The following is a 20354-nucleotide window of genomic DNA, read 5'->3' as shown; positions in this document are numbered from 1 at the left end:
TGAAGTTATGACAGTGCTGAAAAAATACAACCAATGTCCAGATTAATGACAGTTGCAGTGCCCCTAGTCAGTACACAATGTCTTTGTTTGAATTACTATTTTTCTTTTCCTCTCCTTGCAGAGCAGAGAGATCAGAGAGAAAGGGATTATAAGGGAGTAAGCAGGCAAACAATGGATAATATACTGGACTGTTAGCATACCATACTTGCAATTGCAACTGCCAACACATTGCTTTTGATATGTATGCCCCATTGTGTGCCTACTTGCTATTATAATCCCTTCTTCTTCAATGAATGTAAACACAAACTTTAATTCCCTTCTTGCCAATCCTAATGCCAGGGTGAGCATTACAAAGGGCAGGGGAGTAGTTAGGAGGCAAACAAAAGCCATTAGTGTGAACTAATTAGTATTCTCAGTTGCAATTCATAAAGGATAATCATGGTTATATGATTTTTTTATTTAGTGACCACTTCGCTTAGTGATGAAGTTTCTAGTCCCAACTATGTTGCTAAACAAAGATTATCTGCACTTAAACCTTACATGCAAAAGAGTCCACCTCATTCATTCTGATTTAGCTTTATAACAAACATGTGCTTACCTTTACAAAATAAATAGGGCACAAATATGCATAAGCTCAAGCTTGGCTGGGAAACACGCATATTACATTATCCCTTAGTGACTTGCAAGGGTATTTTGGAGATGGTTAATAAAGAATTCAATTTAGTTTTATGGTTAGACATTAAAATATTTTATGCTGTAAAAATGGAGATTCATATCACCTTGAAACTTGCTCTTTCTTATACTACATATAGTGATGGTATTATTATCCTTGCTATCAGTAGTCATCAGAGAATGGAGAAAAAAAAGGAGTATCTAATAAAGTCTTCAAGTTTAAAAACTAGAAATTAAAACAAAAATATTTGCACTGGCTCATCAGACTTGGACAAAGCATAAAGAACTGGTAAATAGAATAGCTGGAATTTCATATATTTTAAGATTTGGCCACTTATAATGCTCAAACACCTTTAGCTCAAAATACTAATTACAGATAAATTTGCCAATCCCTATATTTGAAACCTAAATGCCAACTAAATAATTATTTCAAAAAGTAATAATTTTCTTTTACCATATTCACCAAAACGAAGAGATTCCCATTGCTGTCGTTCAACAACACTGCTTACGGCTCGGACACCAGCATAAATTACCAGCATTCCTAAAGTGGCGTCTAGCAGAAAATTGATAAGGTATCTGAAGGGATGAGAAAAACACACACAAATTTAAAGATTTATTTTTAAAAAAATTGTGTAGCTTTGATGATTGAAATCTTCATCTATCATCTCCCATTTTCCAGTCTGAGCAATAAAAACATGTCAACAATAATAATAGCACTTCTATGTATACAGATAAAGAACCTCAATTTTAGTATAGAATCTGAAGGTAACCTACAGCATATTAATCTTTTAGGTCATTCATACAGCTTTGGTAGCAGGATCAACTACTAAGGATTTTTAATATATACTTCATAAAATTATATAACTGAGACAGCAAAAAAAGGAGATGGAAATGGCCTAATTGAAAAAGGAAGTCAATCTGAGCATTTTTCTTTTAATATAAAAACTGTAACTTCTAATACACAAACAGATATTATTCTCTGCCTCATTTAAATCGGAAGCAATATTTTTAAACACAGTTTTTAGCATAGCATGGACACACAGAGAGGAAAGTATGATATACTCATTAGCATGTTGCAGTAGGGTCAGGACAACCTAGATTCAAAACCCTGCTCAGCCATAAAGCTGATTAGATAACCTACCACGTGCAGCAACTGCATGAGTAAAAATTGGAGAGGAAACTGTGCACCACCCTGAGCTCTTTCAAGAAACAGCAGTTTAAAAATACCACAACCAAATTTACTGTTTAATTAATTTGCAAATGCTTGATAACATAAAATATAGCACAAAAGAAAAATACGTTTTTTTTAAAAAAAAAACCCATTATTAGGATATGAAAGTCTATAAACAAGACTGAGTAGCTAGAATAATTTGAGCAATTATTACATGTAAAGGCCAGCAGAGGTCACTGTTGCTTTAGCTAATACAAAAGTGGACAATTGCTTCACAGTTAACTGCATGTTAGTCAGTTTTTGTGGTACTGTTTATGCCATTTGACAATGGAATGTAGTATACTGTTTTAATTTTAATTTATTCATCAATTACAGCATCAAAGCAATAGCAGAAAATGGTTTTTTGTAGATATTATGTACATATTTATCAACTTGATTTGAAGGTCAGGCAAAATATAAATGGTAAAAGCTTTTGAGTCTGAGTGATTTTATCTTAGCAAAAATATGGAAACAGATTGCCATTAACTTCATTTTAGATTGTTTTTTTTTTATTTCCAATCTAGTCTACAAGTCTTCGGGTTTTTTATGGACCCAAGAACCAATCAGGTATAACCTTGTTTTAATAAAATTAGCTAAGGTTAGCTTTAAAATGCCAACTATCATGACAAGTATCAGCTACTTGCTATATTGCAGAGCCTGGAGACTCTTAAATTCAATAGGGCAGTGCTCCTGCAGCCCAAAACATCATCCAGAGAGATAAAGGAAAAGTTGGCTCTGGGGTAACAAAGAAAAATGTATAACAGCCGGCGAACAGGGAGAAAAGTCCTAAAGGTCTTCCCAGAGGGCACTAGTCAATTTTCCACCATAACTACAAAATTAAAACATTTGGAAGAAAAAAGAAGAGAAGGCGGATTGAAGAATTCAAGTGACATAGTATCATTGATTATTGTCTTCAGCACTCAAGAGGAGATATTTTTGGTCCCATATCAGATCTAGCCAATACTTCTATGGTAATAATATGCTAATTTGGAAAATTAAAACTTGGTGCATATCGTGGCATTCTTATTAACTTCAATAAGATATTTCTCCACTTACAGTGAACAGGGATCCTCTTCAGTAAGGTCTGATAAATATACATTGGCAAAATGGATGAACATCATCCCTATGGCTTGTTTGGAAGTATCCAAAAACCTACAAAAAATTTTTAGACATCAAATTGAATAATTGACTGCATATTTTAATTTATATAGTTACAATTTATATATCTTGAACCTCCCCCCTCATCCACAAACATGGTTGATATTATAGTTTTATTCTAGAATAAGGGGCAAGAAGATTTATGGAATTTCACATATGAAGACAGCAAAATATTGATATTTTAAAGATTGCAAAGCATTTAATGACTTTTTGGAATCAAGACAAATTTCTCTTTAAATAGTAGTCACTTCTGAAATCTTGCAAATTTCTTGCGTGAAAGGACTAGCATCATTAGACCACAACAGCAACTGACAGCAATCAAACATTTGAATAAAATATACATCTCATTATTCTAGAACATGAGCCAATTTAAATGGGTTAGACTAAAACCTATTTTTAACAAATGTACTGAATATGGGACAAATAATAAGTGTACCATACAGGTAGTTCTCAATTTAAATCCACAATTGAGACCAAAATCTTCAGTTACTGAGTGAAGCAGACATTAAGTGAGATGTCTGTCACAGGACTGCTTTGTTCAAACCTTTTGGTTGCAGTCATTAAGCAATCTCCTAGGTCAGGGGTCTGGAAACTTGCTGGCTGAGGAACTCTGGGAGTTGAAGTCCACAAGTCTTAAAAAGAGTCAAGTTTGCAGATCCCTGTCCTAGGTCATTAAGTGAATGGAGTAAAAGTGTTGTCTGCTGAAGGGATTCCTAAACAGGACCATAATCCTTTGAGATTGAGCAGCCCTTTTGCTCTCAAATAACCTGGCTAAAAACATTTTGTTCTGAAATCCAAGCAGGATTTTGGCATTGAGCAGGGGTGTCAAACTCATGTCATCACGTCAGCATCACATGACTTATCGGGACTTTTTTCTCCTTCGCTAAACTAGGTGTGGGCGTGGCCAGCATGTGATGCATCCAGCCTGTGGGCCGGGAGTTTGATAGCCTGGCATAGAGCATTTGCAGCCAGCCGCTCAGGTTTCTGGGGGCTAGCTGCAAACAACCCATGCTACAAACATTCTGTGCCAAGATCCTGCTTGGATTTCAGGATGGACCTTTTACAGTTAGCCCCCAGAAACCAGAGGGAGTTCTTTCAGTGGTAGCAACGTGTGACCTTCCCTTCTGGCTTCTCCACTGATTTTTTGGGAAAGCTGGCAGGGAAGGCTGCAAATGGCCATCACATGATAGTGGGACCGTTGGCAACCAGTCATACATGCAAAAGTATTGTGCTCAGATTACAATCAGGTAATTTTGCGGGCAATTTAATATATTATATAACTTCAGGCATACACTGCAAATCCCTTCGTTTAGTGCCCTCCTGATTTTGAATAGTCCCTGAACGACTGCTAGTTAAATGAGGACTCCCTGTATGGAAGTTCTTTTGGACCTTATGCTTCATAAGCTTATTGTAGAATTGCCACCAGGAAAAAGTATGAAATTTTATTTATTAATTAAATGTATATGCTTTAGGTTTAGCAATAAAGAGCATTACTTAATATGGAAAGTAATGACACTTTCAATTGCCTTTTGGAAGCAAGACAATTAAAAAAATATTGTTGGAAATAGATGATTAAACAAAAACTGGAATCTTTATTGCCAATAACATAATCTTAAGTTTCTATTACTTACAGTGTGTAACTGACTACTCCTACATTTTAGCAAGATTTGCTCCTTTACAAAAGATAGAGTGAAGAGTTAATATTTATATAAAACATTGTCATATTACATCTTTTATAATTAATTACTCCCAGCCTGCAAAAACAGTAGACATTTACCAAATTCTCCAAGGACGTCTTTCATGCTTTGGTTCTCTGAAGCGTTTCACTGAAAGAAAATTAGCAACTATTAGTAGGCTATCAACTAGTCCTCCACCCAGATGGAATCTATATGCAACAGTGGTATATAGCAGATTGGAGTCTAAGGCTTAAGGACAGATTTGTAAAATGATATGGTACTCAGTACCAAGATTCTGTTAGTAATTAAACCCAGGTGTGTTATTGTTAATGTACACTTTCTTTCACCCTTGTCTCTTATAATCTGCAATTCAATAAACAGAACCACTTTAAAACCAGTCCCATGGCTCATCTAGGTAGGGTAAGATATTAATCATTCTATTAAAAGAGATGAGGAATTTCATGCAACTGAAAACAACTGAAGAAAACTATTTAAAGTAAATTGGCAATAAATACAATTGAAGATCATAAGAAAAGCAAACAATTAGCAGTGTGCTTATTGTTTCAACTAGCCATTGTGAGCATTTTATCTTTAAAGCCAATGCCTGAAGTAGTAAAAAAAAAAAAGCACTCAACCTACTTTCCACCTGCATGATTCTAAAGAAACAGAAGTAGGTTCTAATGTATTTTTTTTTTTACTGGCTCAGAAATAATACTAAAGAGACCATTTATTTAACTACCAAAAACAAAGGTTCAGTGATTGAGCTGTTCATACATTTTGCAAAAGTATTAACCAGGAAGATAAGTTGTTTCCAGTTAGCAAATTTTTAGGATAGAATTATAGAGACAAAGTCACATAGTTAATTCATAAATGCAAATTCAGTAGATTGGATACTAATATAAAAAAAAATACATGAAGAGCTGATACCAATAAGACACACACACACACACACACACTCTTCCCCCATTCAATCATGTTCAGTTCTCCAAGACAGGTTCCTGCAGATTTCTTTGCAGGGTTTTTTCAGAAGTGGTTTGCCATTTCTCCTTCCTAGGGCTGAAAGAAAGTGACTACTCCAAGACCATCAGCTGGCTTTGTGCCTAAGATGGGACTAGTCTACCAGTTCCTAGCTGGATGCCTTAATCATAATTGTACACCAGGAATGGGGAACTATGGCCCCTTTAAGACTTGTGGATTTTAATTTCCAGAATTCCTGAGCTGGGAGTTGAAGTCAACAGGTCATTCAGCTTCAATCGCAACAATACAAGAGCAAACAATAGATTTAAACTTAATGTTAACCGCTTCAAACTTGATTGCAGAAAATATGATTTCTGTAACAGAGTCATTAACACTACCGGACTCTGTGGTCTCTTCTCAAAATCCCAAAATCTTTAACCAAAAACTATCTACTCTTGACCTTACCCCATTCCTAAGAGGACTGTAAGGGGCAAGCATAAGAGCATAAAAAGGGCCTACCGTTCCTGTCCTATTGTTTCTTTTCATTATACCCAATTAATATAGTTATTACATATTTATGCTCATATATATGCTTATATATTATATAGCTATTTCATTTCATGTTAATGCCTATATATACTGATATGACAAAATAAATAAATAAATGAATGAATGAATGAATAAATAAATAAATAAAAAATAAATAAAGGAGCCATAGTTCCCCATCCCTACTGTACACTAAACTGGCTCTCAGAGAGATGCTGTTCAAACAGGACTTTCAAGAATATCAACACTGCATTCTGAAAATGCAAAGCTTTGGCTGAATTGCTTGAAAAAATGCAAGATATAAACAAAGATAATCATAGTGGTACGAAGAAAAGAAAAAAATTAAATAAAACTACAGAAGGTCTCCTTTCTTATATATCATGCTTGGGAAGAAAGTAGAAGATTTATCTAATATCTCCCAGTCATTCATCTCTATTAATATTTACAATGATAGTCCGAAATAAAGCCATTTTATTCTGTATTCTTCAGATCCTCTGCTTTCCTTTCCCTAAAGCAATCCTCACTCAATCCAAATCTATTTTAACAGCCTCTTCACATCTGATGAGACAATCTTTCTAGATTTTCAATTTATTTCTCTTTAAGAATTCTCAAATTTATATTTTTCAGCAATGTGTCCTCCCAAGTCTCAATGTAAATAATTACAATACCTGAATGAATTCTGCCTGGCAGGCTTAAAAATGACATCTGCAACTATTAATTTTTTTTCTTCACAATGTTACTTCACACCAATCCTAATCAATAGCTTTCATTATCTTTCTCTCAGTCGGGGAAAACGGCCGTCAGGAATGGGTAATCTCTTCTCGTTGCTGATTGGACCGAGTCTTTTAAATTGTAGTTTGTGGTCCCCGCCTCCTCCTATTTCCCTCCAGCTTTTTCGACTCGGTTTTGCTAGGACCAGAGCGTTTCTAATTACCTCAGACTGGGCTTCTAGTTTGAGGGATTGAGTTTGTGGTAAATTTAGTGTTTAATTAGGATTTTCTCTTAGCGAGTACTGAAAATTTTTTTTCTATTTTATTTTTATTTTTATTTTTTGGTCTTTTTGACCACTTGATTTGACTAGTGGAGAGCGGTGAGCAGGGATCTGCTCCCGAGCCCACAGGACCGCCCAGGCGATTTCGCCAGCTAGCCATCGCAGCGCTCACGGGTTTCGTCCCCGTGGCGCGAAGAGTCGTCGGACGATTCGGGAGGCACAGGAGCGGCTCACGGGGGTCGTACCAGAAGCGCTCCGCTTCAGCCTCTCTCTCTCTCAGCTCCCCCGTCGCGATCCCGGCCGCGGCAGCGATTCAAAGGCCAGAAGCCGCGGGCCGAAGAAAACACCCAGCCTTGCCCCAGCAAAATTTTTTTTTTTTTTTTTGCCTTTTGGACTCCTCAAGGGCTGCAGGTAGACGGGGGAGGCCAGTGGACGGCCTTTTAGGCTGTCGGGCTAGCAAAGGGGCGGCGACCGCAGGAGTCCGCGGTCAAGAAGAGAGAGAGAAAGAGAGAGAGAGAGGAGAACGTCGAAGTTGCCGCTGGACGCCCACAGCAGCAGCGGCAGGCCAAAAGGAACGTGAGTAGGCCCAAGCGGCCGTAAATTGGCGGGAAAAGTTCCTTTACAAAATGGCGGACGCCTGTAATTCCCAGACCGCCTTGCCAGCTCCTATTCAGAGGGAAGCGACTCTGGATGACCCAGGGGAGGGTCCCTCTACAGCCCCTCAAGCCTCTCCTGTCAGGGGGCGAAAAATTGCCAGGGCCAAGGCTAAGAAAGGGGCTCAAGCTGAGGAGAGACGCCATAGGGCTCTGGAAAAGGTATTCTCCAAGGCCTCAAAGAGGGCTCACCGGTCTCCTTCCCCAAAGCAAGGGGGAAATCAAAACGCTGGGGCCATTCCTGACCCACAAGGCCCAGTATTTCTCTCCCAGCCTATCCAAGCGCCTGGATCCTGGTCCCCAGATAGATTTTCCCCCTTACCTTCAGCTCAAACTGCAACCACCCCATTGTTCCGCACCCTTTCAGAGATGGAACTTAGGATTTCTCCAGATTCCTTGCAAGCTCAACCAACTAGTGTATCACAAGGAATGGGGGTGGCACAAGGAGCGGGGGTGCCCCTAGTACATCCTGATACCAGATTGCCCCAGATGCCAGTTTTTCAACTGCCAGACTCCTTTAATCTGATGATACAACAGGCCATTCGTCAGGAGGTAGCTCAAGCCCTTCATCAGCAATCTATGCCCTCTTCTTCTTCCAAAGCCAATAGGGTAGATAAAAAGAGACAGTCTTCTAATCCGGGCCCGGCCATGTTCAATTCTCAAAGAGAAGAATCACCTGAGGAGGTCAGCCAGGCCTCGGTATCCGAAGAAGAAGAGGATACTGGGGAGGCCTTATCGGAGGATGAGGGTCTGGGGCCGGACCAGCCTTCATTTGTGGGCCTCTTTAAACCCCACTTGTTTCGATCACTCCTGTTCAAAGCCCTAGCTACTACAGGGTTAGGTGGGGTTGCGGGTTCTCAGCTAATCCCCAACCCTACCTAGCACCTCATCTAACCTGTTTGTGGAACCCACGGTGGCTGCGAGACTATTCCGCACCTAAGATGTTCGTCGATGTGGTCCAGCGTCAGTGGGCGAGTCGGGTTGGGTTCTAATCCCAACGCCACAGACAAAAGTTTTACAACTGCGCAGCAGACCTCGAAAATATCCTGCAAGTCCCTCCGTGGATGCACCAGTAGTGGCTCTAACAGCAACCTCTCACGTTACTGGTCCAGAGCGAGGCTCTCCGTCCGGAGGACAAAAGGGCTGACCAGTCTTTGGTCAAATCCCATCAGGCTTCAGCCTGGTCAGTCAGGTCCTCCATGGCATCTTCTTTTTTCAATAGAGCCTCTATCATGTGGCTAAAGCAACTTCAGGGCCGTTTACCATCATCGGACGTAAGAGCTCATCAGGACCTTAACAAGGTCATTGCAGCTCTGGAGTTCTCAGCGGACTCGACGCTGAACGCGGCCCGTTTCTCGGCCAAAGCTATCGGGTCTACAGTCACATCCCGTAGACTTTTATGGCTCCGTCACTGGCGGCGGACACCAGAAATAAATGGCGCCTGGCCTCCTCTCCCTATGCGGGCACACACTTATTCGGCGATCGCTAGACCCGATCCTAATAGAGACCAAGGACAAGAAGAAGATTTTGCCCTCCCTATCTCGACGGGGAATTTCGCATCAGCCTTATTTTCGCTCCTCGACCTCACCAGCTTCATCTGCGCTTCCTTCGTGGCCAGGATTCCGGAGGTCGGGGTTTGGCGAAGATTTCCGTCGTACAGAGGAAACACCAGAGGGCCGACCAGGTCAGAACAGGGCAAAGTTTTCGGCCCGTAAGCCGTTCGAGGCGGGGCAAACAGTACAATCGATTCAAGTAGTCCGCAGCAGTCCTCCCCATTGGAGGGCGGTTGGCTCTATTTGCTGACCAATGGGAGGTTTCCACTTCAGACCGTTGGGTTAGAGATACCATTAAACACGGCCTGGCCTAGGTTCCTTTCCACCCCTCCGACAGTTTTCGTTTCTTGCCCGACTTCTTTCCGCAGCTCTAGTGCTTCTCTGGTGGAGTCGGCGGTCCATCACCTTTTGGCTATTCGAGCTATTCAATTGGTTCCTAACGATCAACTCAAACAGGGCTTCTATTCCAGACTCTTTGTCGTAAGCAAACCGTCGGGGGCTGGAGGCTATTCTGGACCTAAAGGCTCTTAACAAATACATTGTGTACCACCGTTTTAAAATGCACTCATTACGTTCCATATTGGAGTGCATTAGACAGGGAGATTACATGGCCTCTATTGATTTAACAGAGGCCTACTTACATATCCCCATTAGACGTGATCACCGTAAATACTTGCGTTTCTGCTTCAAGGGTCTCACTATCAATACGGGCCTTACCCTTGGGTTGTCTTGACCCCTAGGGTCTTTACTAAAGTCATGGCTGCTCTTATGGCCCACATCCGAAGGTTTCGGTTAGGCTCCAGGCCTACCTAGATGACATTCTCATCATGTCAACTGCCCCAAATGCGCCCATAGAGATATCTCTTTGACCATTGAAGCGCTACAATCACACGGGTTCTCGATTAACTGGGAGAAGAGCCATCTTAATCCCTCCACCTCTATAGTACACTTGGGTGCTCAGATTGATTCACTAAGTTCAATGGTATTTCTGTCACTCGAGCGTCAGGTCAGTTTGGCGAGTTAGCTAGCATCTCTAGGGTTTCACGGTCGGTCCCCTTGGAACAACTCTCCCAACTCCTGGGAAAAATGGTGTCGTCATACGATATTATTCCATGGTCTCGCCTCCACAGTCGGCCACTTCAGTGGTTCCTCTTGCCACATCAGAGGAAGCGGTGCAGTTCTTCCAGCGACGGGTGAGTCTTCCACGGAGGTGGCCGACTCTTTGGCTTGGTGGAATCCGGAGGTGCTGGCCAGGGGTTCAGTCTTCAGGGAACCAGTGAGGGCGTGATCACCACAGATGCCAGTCTCTCGGGCTGGGGGCACATTGAATCAACACCTGGCCCAAGGCAAGTGGTCCCCTCAGAAGTCCATCACGGCATCAACTTTCTAGAACTGCGTGCCATCCGTCTGGCTCTTCTAGCCTTGAGGATCTCATCCGGGACAGGAATGTCCTTATCCTCACGGACAACGTGGCCGGCGCACATAAACAGGTGGGGGGGCACGCATTCCCACTCGTTGATGACGGAAACCCTTTCCCTCGGTCATTGGGCCGAATCCCACCTGCGCTCTTTGAAAGCAGAACATATTGCGGGGACGGACAACTGTACAGCAGACTCCCTCAGCCGCCAAACCATCGACCAGTCGGAATGGTCCTTGTCTCCAACGAATTTCCACGAGCTGTGTTCCCGCTTCGGACTTCCTCAGGTGGACTTATTCTCCTCAGAGACCAACAATCAGGTGCCTCGGTTTTTCTCGAGATTCCCATCTCGGGGAGCGGAGGCAGTGGACGCCCTCCGCAGCAGTTGGCCTCCGGGACTTCTCTACGCTTTCCCACCAATTCCTCTGATTCCCAGAGTGTCATAGCTTCTCTTGGAAAAGTCAGAATTGATTCTGGTCGCCCCATTCTGGCCCAGGAGACCTGGTTTGCGGACCTATTGACTCTGTCAGTCCGGGAACCGTGGAGGATCCCGGACAGCCAAGTGTCTCTTCCAGGGACCGATTCGACACCCGAACCGCAATGGCTACGCCTAGCCGTGTGGAGATTGAGCGGAGCGTCTTGATTAGGGCAAAAGTTCCAGGCCAGGTCATCCCCACCATGCTGGCCTCCCGCAGGGACTCTACCAAACGGATTTACGAGGCCACGTGGCGCACATTTGAAGGGTGGTGTTCACCTCAAGGTATAGTGGCTTCCTCAGCTTCTGTATTAGACATTCTAGCTTTCCTGCAACGAGGTCTCGATTCAGGATTAGCGACCAATACACTCAAGAGACAAGTAGCGGCAATTTCTTCAGTCTTGAGATGTGGTTCACTTATATCCCTGTCCAAAGAGCCTCTCATTCAACAATTCTTCTGGGGGGCTAACAACGTCAACCCGCCAGTCGTTCACCGCTTTCCATCGTGGCGATTAAATGCTGTGCTCAATGCTCTTACTAAAACGCCGTTTGAACCTCTTAGAGACTCATCTCTTCGTATTCTGTCACTGAAGGTGGCTTTTCTGATAGCCATCACCTCAGCCCGCAGAATTTCGGAATTGTCGGCTTTATCAATTAGGCAGGACCTCTGCACCTTCTTCAACGACAGAGTGGTGCTACGTCTAGACCCTACCTTCCTCCCGAAAGTTAACAGTCAATTCCATAGGACACAGGAGGTCGTTCTGCCTAATTTCTGTCCATCTCCCAGGCATCAATTGGAGAGACTGTGGCATACTCTGGACGTGCGGAGAGCATTGAAGATATACATTGAGCGGACATCATCCTTCCGTAAAACAGAGGCCCTTTTTGTGTCGTTCCAACCACTGTCTCTGGGTCAGAAGGTGACCAAGGCGGTTCTGTCCAGATGGATTAGGGCCGCAATTGCCGCAGCTTATGAGAGCCAATCCCTACCGGTTCCGCGAAAGATTACAGCACACTCTACCAGAAGTGCAGCCTCTTCGGCCGCTTGGGGAGCCCAAGCCTCCATCGAGGAGATTTGCAGAGCGGCGACGTGGTCCAACCCTTCTTCGTTTATTCGACACTATCGGGTGGACTCCTATGCCTCGGCTGGCGCTGCATTTGGCAGGCGGGTTCTGCAGTCGGTGTTTTCCCAACAATGACAAGCCGCCATCAACCCTCCCGGTAAGACATGGGGCTTTGGTATATCCATTCCTGGCGGCGTTTTCCCGACTGAGAGAAGGGCGTTGGCTTACCTGAGCGTCCCTTCTTGGAGAGGAAAGCGCGTCAACTCCTAGCGTCTGTCTATTCGGGGCCCTGGGGCGGGAGGGCACTAATTCTCTATCATTGCAGAAAGACAGGCCGGCCTACACTTGAATCCTCGCCGAAAAAGCTGGAGGGAAATAGGAGGAGGCGGGGACCACAAACTACAATTTAAAAGACTCGGTCCAATCAGCAACGAGAAGAGATTACCCATTCCTGACGGCCGTTTTCCCCTCTCCAAGAAGGGACGTTCAGGTAAGCCAACGTTCCCTTCTCACAAATAAAGCAAGCTAAAGCAACACAGGTGCTCAACAGGCATGAACAACTCATTGATCATCTGACGGGGCAACTTTTTCCTGGATTATTTTTTTTTAAAAAAACTTTGATGTCAAGCATAACCACCACTCATACAGAGGAAGTATTCTAAAAAAGTTAGTTATAAGCAGGAGTGAAACTAAGGAAAAAACATAGTTGAAATTTGAGTTTTATTTAGTTATATGAACTTAATTTCGGGACATAACTTTTCCCAAGCATGAAATAACTTCTAACTCAAAACACAGCATGATCTTAAAAGCCTTCAATTTATTTACAGCATTTAATCTTATATTCTATATAAATCAGCAAGAATTTTAGACTTTTTCTTTTAGTAAACAATTTTCCTATGAACAAATATCCTACAACTCAATACCACAGAATTTGAAGGGTTAAGATAAAATGACCATATAATACAGGATCAGGAAGGACTGGAAGTCAGATCATGCCAACTGGTGAAAAGTTTAATGTAATATGTAGACTTTCTAGAAAATCAAATTTAGGAAACCTGGTAACCATGTTTTTCCATACAGGTAGTCCTTAACTTAGTATGACTTGTTTAGTGACCATTTCAAGTTACAATGGCAACAAAAAGTGACTTATGACCAGTTTTCACACTTACGACCATTGCAGCATCCCCATAGTTATGTGATCAAAATTCAGACGCTTGGCAACTGATTCATATTTATGATGATCGCAGTGTCCTGGGGTCATGTGATGAGCTTTTGTGACCTTCTGACAAGAAAGGTCAATGAAAAGCCAGATTTACTTGATAACCATGATATTAATTTAACAACTCCAGTGATGCACTTAACAACTGTGGCAAGAAAGGTTATAAAATAGGACAAAACTCAATGAACAAATGTCTCACTTAGCAACATAAATTCTAGAGTCAACTCTGGTCATAAGTTGAAGACTACCTGTATTTGGTATCAGTAACAATATAAGTGCCCAATATTTTGCAGACTGCATGAACAAAGATATTTAATAATTTACAAAAAAAAGAGAGATTCTAATCTCTCACTTTAAAAAGTAAAAAAAAAGATAATGAAAGAAACTGTTTCTCATATATATGTAAATTCTGTTTATATGTTTTTGTAACAAACCAATACACCCATAGTAAGTAAGTAAAACTCATAGTAAGTTTTCTCAAGTTTCTATTATAATGAAGAATTTTAAACAAGGGATACATATAGTGTACAGACATACAAGACACACAGAGCTTTTGTGAACTTCCAAAAAAAAAAAAAAAAAGGAAAGAAGGATCTGTGGAGTCCTTGGTGATCTTTAAACTTGGTTGTTTTGTCTCCTGGGTAGTTCTCTGACTGGGATATATAAAATGGATCTGGAAGATTACGGTATGTTTTGAAGAAAGCACTTTAGCAAAGGGAGCGTGAGAGAGCAGAAAGCAGAAACTTACAAAAAAGTTGCATCAGTGAAATTATCTATAAAGTAGCATTATCTTTGATTCCACCATGCCCATAAAGCATTTTATATACTGCCTTTTATTCTTTAAACTTCTCACTTTTCTCTTCTTGAAGATTTCATCTATTCCATCCAGACACAACTCTCCAGTTATCCTTCCTCCCACTGTTTTCAGTCTTCATCTATTTGTTTTGCAGTTTAATCCTCATATATCTCTTCAGGGTCCCCAACCGCCCCCCTCCCCCGGGTCTGTGGGGGTGCCAGAAACTGGGCCACCTAAACAAGTGAAGCCCCATCTGCAGGATGCAAGCAGCACACAAAACCATGCCCCCTCTCGTCCGTGGAAAAAAACCTCTCTCCACAGAACTGGTCCCTAGTGCCCAAAAGATTTGGGGGGGGGGTTGTTCTATATGACCAAATCACTTCAGATCTCTCTTTCAAAATGATTAACCTCCTTTCCTACTCTGGCCACATTCATCTAGCAATTGTTTGTCCTTGATCCTTACCTCATATTGTTTCACCATACACACTGCACATTTCTGATGCATTCATTCCACTGACTTTTTTGTTTTTCTTGATTTACCCAGCCCTTGCTTTCACATAATAAATTGGGCAGAAACATGTTTTTATACACAGCCATTTTTGTTTTTGACAAACTTTCATTGCTTGCAATAGACCACATACTATCAAAAGTTCCATGTCATAAAGTTTCTCCATCTGTTTTGGCATTTAGAGAATCTTTCATCAAGGAAAATATGTACTTGCATTGGTTTTTCACGGATCATGTGTTACTTGCAATCATGCACATTATTTATAACACAATTACTTTGGTTATTGATGTATTAATTTACAAAATTCATGTATTCAACCTACACAGCTCTAATGTCATCACAATTACTCTTGACACATTTACCCATCAAATACATTAAACAGCGAAAGAACATCTCAGTTTTTTGACTTATTCCTTCCTCAGTGCTGAGCATTCAATTGCATGCTTTACTTCTACCATGCACCATTTTTAGTGCATTCAGCAACATTTAAGTCCACATTTATGCAAAACATTTCACACTTCAAGTCTATTTACTCTACTATAACTTAATATAAATCAATAAATGCACAGTAAACTTCCTTTCTCAGATTCAGATGTTTCTATTTCCTGCAAGAGGACAAAGCTCTTATCTCCATTTTTTTGCTTAGCATAAAGACACACTAATCTGGAACAAACTTATATTACACACTTTGCCCCCAGTGCCAAATGCATGCACTATCAGAAATGTTTAGGGTAGCGCAATGAAATTTATATTTGCTAGTATGCGAAGTTCAACCTGTTAACTAAAAAAGTACCATAGGAGAATGGAAAGAAATCCCATTTTCTGAAAGGGAAGAATGACAATATTTCCTTTATGACACTGCTTCATGAATAACAGCAATCTGAAAAAAAATATGTTTGAGGGATATCAGTTTGCAACATTTCTAGCAAAACCTAATGTTAGTTAATAAAGTAAAAGTCTCCAGGATGCTAAAAAGTAATAGTCAGGCAACATATAAAAGCTTATTTCTTGGGTAATTCCTTTACTTGGCGCATTATGTTTCCTGTAAAAAGTATCAGGACTCTTCAGCCATTAGATCAATTATGGTGTACTAGTTGAGTTTATTTATTGATCAGAAATAACTAGCTAGTAAATCAGAAATGCTCCATTTCAACTCACAGAATTTGATTTGTTTCTCACTGCTGCCTTCTGAACTGAGAAAAGCCAGTTAATAGGAAGAAAAGAGGTGATTTAGGATTCAGCACAGATTCATATTCTATGGGAAAGGAAGAAGAAAAAAGCTAATTCTTTATTGTTACCTAAGAAGCTCTAAATCATGAGTGGGAAGGCTTCAATTTCTTTTTTTCCAGGGTCAATTTTCATTTCCCCCCTGAAACCTATAGACAGTTGAAAAAAATAGCTTAAAGGAGCTAACTGAATATGACTGAGTTATATTTATTTTGAAGATGCAAGTTGAACTTATGGTCATTTCAAACAAAATTCAAAGGGGAGCTTTTTGTTCTCCTTAAGCAGGGAACAAGAAACACTAGCTGAGAATCAACTGAGATTCACTAAACATTCTACAAGGTTTTACATTTAGGCAGGAAAAACCAAAGGTACAAGTACAGATTAGGTGAAACCTAGCCCAAAAACAGTAATTATGAAAGGGACCTTAGAGACCTAGTGGACAATCACTTAAACATGAGCCATCAGTATGCAATAGCAGCCCAAAATTCTAATACAATCCTTGGTTTTATAAATAGAGCTATAGAAACAAAATCACGGGAAGTATTAGTACCGTTTTATAAAGCCTTAGTAAGGCTACACCAGGAATACTGCATCTAGTTTTGGTCACTATATTACAAAAAAGATGGAAAAAATGCAAAGAACAGCACCTAAGATGATTGAAGGCCTGGAGACTAAAACATATGAAGGATTTGGGTTTGGCTAATCTAGAAAAAAGGACTGGGGGGACATGATAGCAATATTCCAGTATTTGACGGGTTGCCACAAAGAGGAGGGGGGGTCAACTTATTTTCCAAAGCCCCCAAAAGCAGGACAAGAAACAATGGAAACTAATCAAGGAGAGAAGCAACTTGGAATTAAAGAAACTTCCTAACAGTGAGGGCAAATAACCAGTGGAACAGCTTGCCACCAGAAGTTGTTGGTGCTTCATCACCAGAGGCTTTTGGACAGTCACTTGTCTGAAATGGTATAGGTTCTCCTGCTTTAGCAGGGAGCTGGATTAGAAGACCTCCAAGGTCCCTTCCAGCTCTGCTCTGCTCTGCTCTGCTCTGCTCTATTCTATTTCTATTTTTTTTATTCCATTTTAGGAGTGTACAGATCAATCTACACAAATTTGTTTGAGTGATAGAGAATACTTGTAGCTCAGGGTTGAAATGAGGGGACCTTGGCATTCCAAGCTTGCTTTTTTCTTGCAGATGTTTCATTATCCAAACTAGGAAACATCAGTGCAAGTGAGGAATGGGATGTGCTCTCAATTTATATTCTAATGGCTTGCCCTGTCAGTGTCAGTGGGAGTGGTCTTGGAGATTTTTTGGTTGGGCTTTTTATTGTTAGCTTGTTTGGCAGTTCCTTCATTGGGATCTGCTTCTTGATTGTTGGTCTAATATTGGTGTTAATCTCTGCTCATTTGAGTGTTGATGTCTGGTGAAGATGTGTTCTGGTCTTTTTAGCTTATTGATGATCTCTTTTGAACAGTATATAGATGTTGTTTGTATGCCTATTGAAGGCTGATTTGTCAGCATGCCAGGCATCCAGGAATTCTGTAGTGTTTTTGAACTTGGCTTGATCTAGGATGGTCACATTTCCCAGTTGAAACTATGATTAAGTCTGTTCAAGATTCCTATCTCTTCCCATTTAATTGCCCATGTGTCTTGTTATACAGTGGCTCAGTGGCTAAGACGCTGAGCTTGTCGATCAAAAGGTCGGCAGTTCAACTGTTCGAATCCCTAGTGCCGCGTAATGGGGTGAGCTCCCGTTACTTGTCCCAGCTTCTGCCAACCTAGCAGTTTGAAAGCATGTAAAAAATGCAAGTAGAAAAATAGGGATCACCTTTGGTGGGAAGGTAACAGCGTTCCGTGCGCCTTTGGTATTGAGTCATGCTGGCCACATGACCACGGAGATGTCTGGACAGCGCTGGCTCTTCGGCTTTGAAATGGAGATAAGCACTGCCTGCTAGAGTCAGGAACGACTAGCACATTTTTTAAAATTTGCATTTATATCCCGCCCTTCTCCGAAGACTCAGGGCGGCTTACACTATGTCAAGCAATAGTCTTCATCCATTTGTATATTATATACAAAGTCAACTTATTGCCCCCAACAATCTGGGTCCTCATTTTACCTACCTTATAAAGGATGGAAGGCTGAGTCAACCTTGGGCCTGGTGGGATTTGAACCTGCAGTAATTGCAAGCAGCTGCTGTTAATAACAGACTGTCTTAGCAGTCTGAGCCACTCAAGGACCCTTACATATGTGTGAGGGAAACCTTTACCTTGTTATAATGTCAACCAGGACTGCCTAGGATTGTCATTGCTAAGTGATATTGTTTTTTGACCTCTTCCTCCCATGTCCTTAATCTTAAAGCATTCCCCTTTCAGATGAATGAGATACTAATGTGTAATCCTATTAGCTGGGAGAAGCAGGTCTAATTGAAATTGGTGAGATTCATTTTTAAATGACCTGTGTAGAGTTGCAATAAGCTCCTACATACCAGGGAGCAACACAGCTGAATAGAATAGAATGGAATAGAATTTTTTATTGGCCAAGTGTGATTGGACACACAAGGAATTTGTCTTGGTGCATATGCTCTCAGTGTGCATAAAAGAAAAGATACGTTCATCAAGGTACAACATTTACAACACAACTGATGGTCAATATATAGACAAAGCCTAAGTAATGGTGCATAAGAATAGGTATGTGTATAAAGCGTACAGAACAAATAGTAATACCATGACAAATGTTCTATTTTATTAGTAAAGGGGGGAAATATGCATAGAATTCATGAGGAAATTATACATATTTACATTTTGATTTAAAGACACAACTTCTAAGATAAGGAGCCTAAAATCCATACTAATAGCCACCTGGATGACATTTTTTTAAACAAATGTGAACAAACTGTGTGAAATGGTAACATTTGGATGTATAAGATGAAAAGATCAGATTTTGGAAAAAAAATTGTGCCAATAAGAATTCTGCAACTATTTGAAAACACGTGAAGTGCTTTTGAAAGCACCCAAGTAATCCATAATAAAGGCTTCATCCATTATGTCCATGAAATACTGTCCCTCAATTGAATGAATCCGCCTCCCCAATAATTTTTAGTGCCTAACCGTTGGTGCTGGTATCTGATGATCATGTTGGAATTTACAGAGTAAGTCTTATGTGCAAAAAAAGGGAGGCAACAACCTTCCCACACAAATATCTCTGGGTGTATATATGTCTGTGCACATATATTTCTAAACTGCCCATCTTACTTATTTATTTATTTATTTTTTCTCAAGCATATATAAGATTACAGATATAAGTATAAACATGATTATGAATACATGAAATGTATATGAATAGATGGGGAAATTAGGACAGGTACCGTAGGCATATTGGTGCGCTTATGCATGCCCCTTACAGACCTCTTAGGAATGGGGTGAGGTCAGCATTCGCCAGTCTAAGGTTAAAGTTTGGGGGTTTGGGGAAGAAACCAGAGTCAGGTAGTGCATTCCAGGCATTGACCACTCTGTTGCTGAAGTCGTATTTTTTGCAATTGAGTTTGGAGCGGTTTACCTTAAGTTTGTACCTATTGTGTGCTGGTGTATTGTTGTGGTTGACGCTGAAGTAGTCATTGACAGGTAGACGTTGTAGCAGATAATTTTATGTACTACGTTTAGGTCAGACCGAAGGCGGTGTAGTTCTAAGTTGTCTAAGCCCAGAATTTCAAGCCTGGTGGCATAAGGTATTTTGTTGCACGCAGAGGAGTGGAGGATTCTTCTTGTGAAATATCTCTGGACTCACTCAATTGTATTAATGTCCGATATGCAGTGTGGGTTCCAGACAGATGAGCTGTATTCGAGAATTGGTCTAGCAAATGTTTTTTATGCTCTTGTTTTTTAATGCTCTAGTTAATATTACAATATTACCAGAGAAGAAGCTATATAAGATTAAGTTAACAACTCTATGTAAAGTATAAAGAGTGTTGGTCCTAAAACGCTGCCTTGGGGAACACCGCTATTAACAGGTGCAGGATTTAATACGGTGCTCCCTATTTCGACCACTTGTCGCCTGTTTGACAGGAACGCAGCTATCCAATTACGCAGGGGTTCGGAAATGCCATAAGATTTTATTTTTAGTGGTTTGTTGTGTACCACTGAATCAAAGGCTTTACAGAAATCTATGTAAATTGTGTCTATTGCTTTGCCCTGGTCTAGTTGTGTAGTCCATATGTTTTTGCAGTGTAGGAGTTG

At 40.9% G+C, this 20354-nt stretch overlaps 1 protein-coding gene across 1 annotated transcript in view; it reads right to left on the bottom strand.

Annotated features, from left to right (window-relative positions):
* STIMATE (STIM activating enhancer) overlaps window positions 1–20354 on the bottom strand; it is a 49814-nt gene that overhangs the window by 21925 nt on the left and 7535 nt on the right. Inside the window, exons 2-4 of the mRNA XM_058173508.1 lie at window positions 4818–4866; window positions 2939–3034; window positions 1127–1248 (exon numbers count right to left, since the gene is read on the bottom strand). Of these exons, the coding sequence (XP_058029491.1) occupies window positions 1127–1248; window positions 2939–3034; window positions 4818–4866 (267 nt within the window). The remainder of the gene's footprint in view (window positions 1–1126; window positions 1249–2938; window positions 3035–4817; window positions 4867–20354) is intronic.

This window comes from Ahaetulla prasina, chromosome 2, assembly GCF_028640845.1.
Source record: "Ahaetulla prasina isolate Xishuangbanna chromosome 2, ASM2864084v1, whole genome shotgun sequence".
Lineage (NCBI taxonomy): Eukaryota > Metazoa > Chordata > Lepidosauria > Squamata > Colubridae > Ahaetulla > Ahaetulla prasina.
Note: the sequence above shows the minus strand (reverse complement) of the source record. Positions and strands in the feature narration are given on the sequence as shown.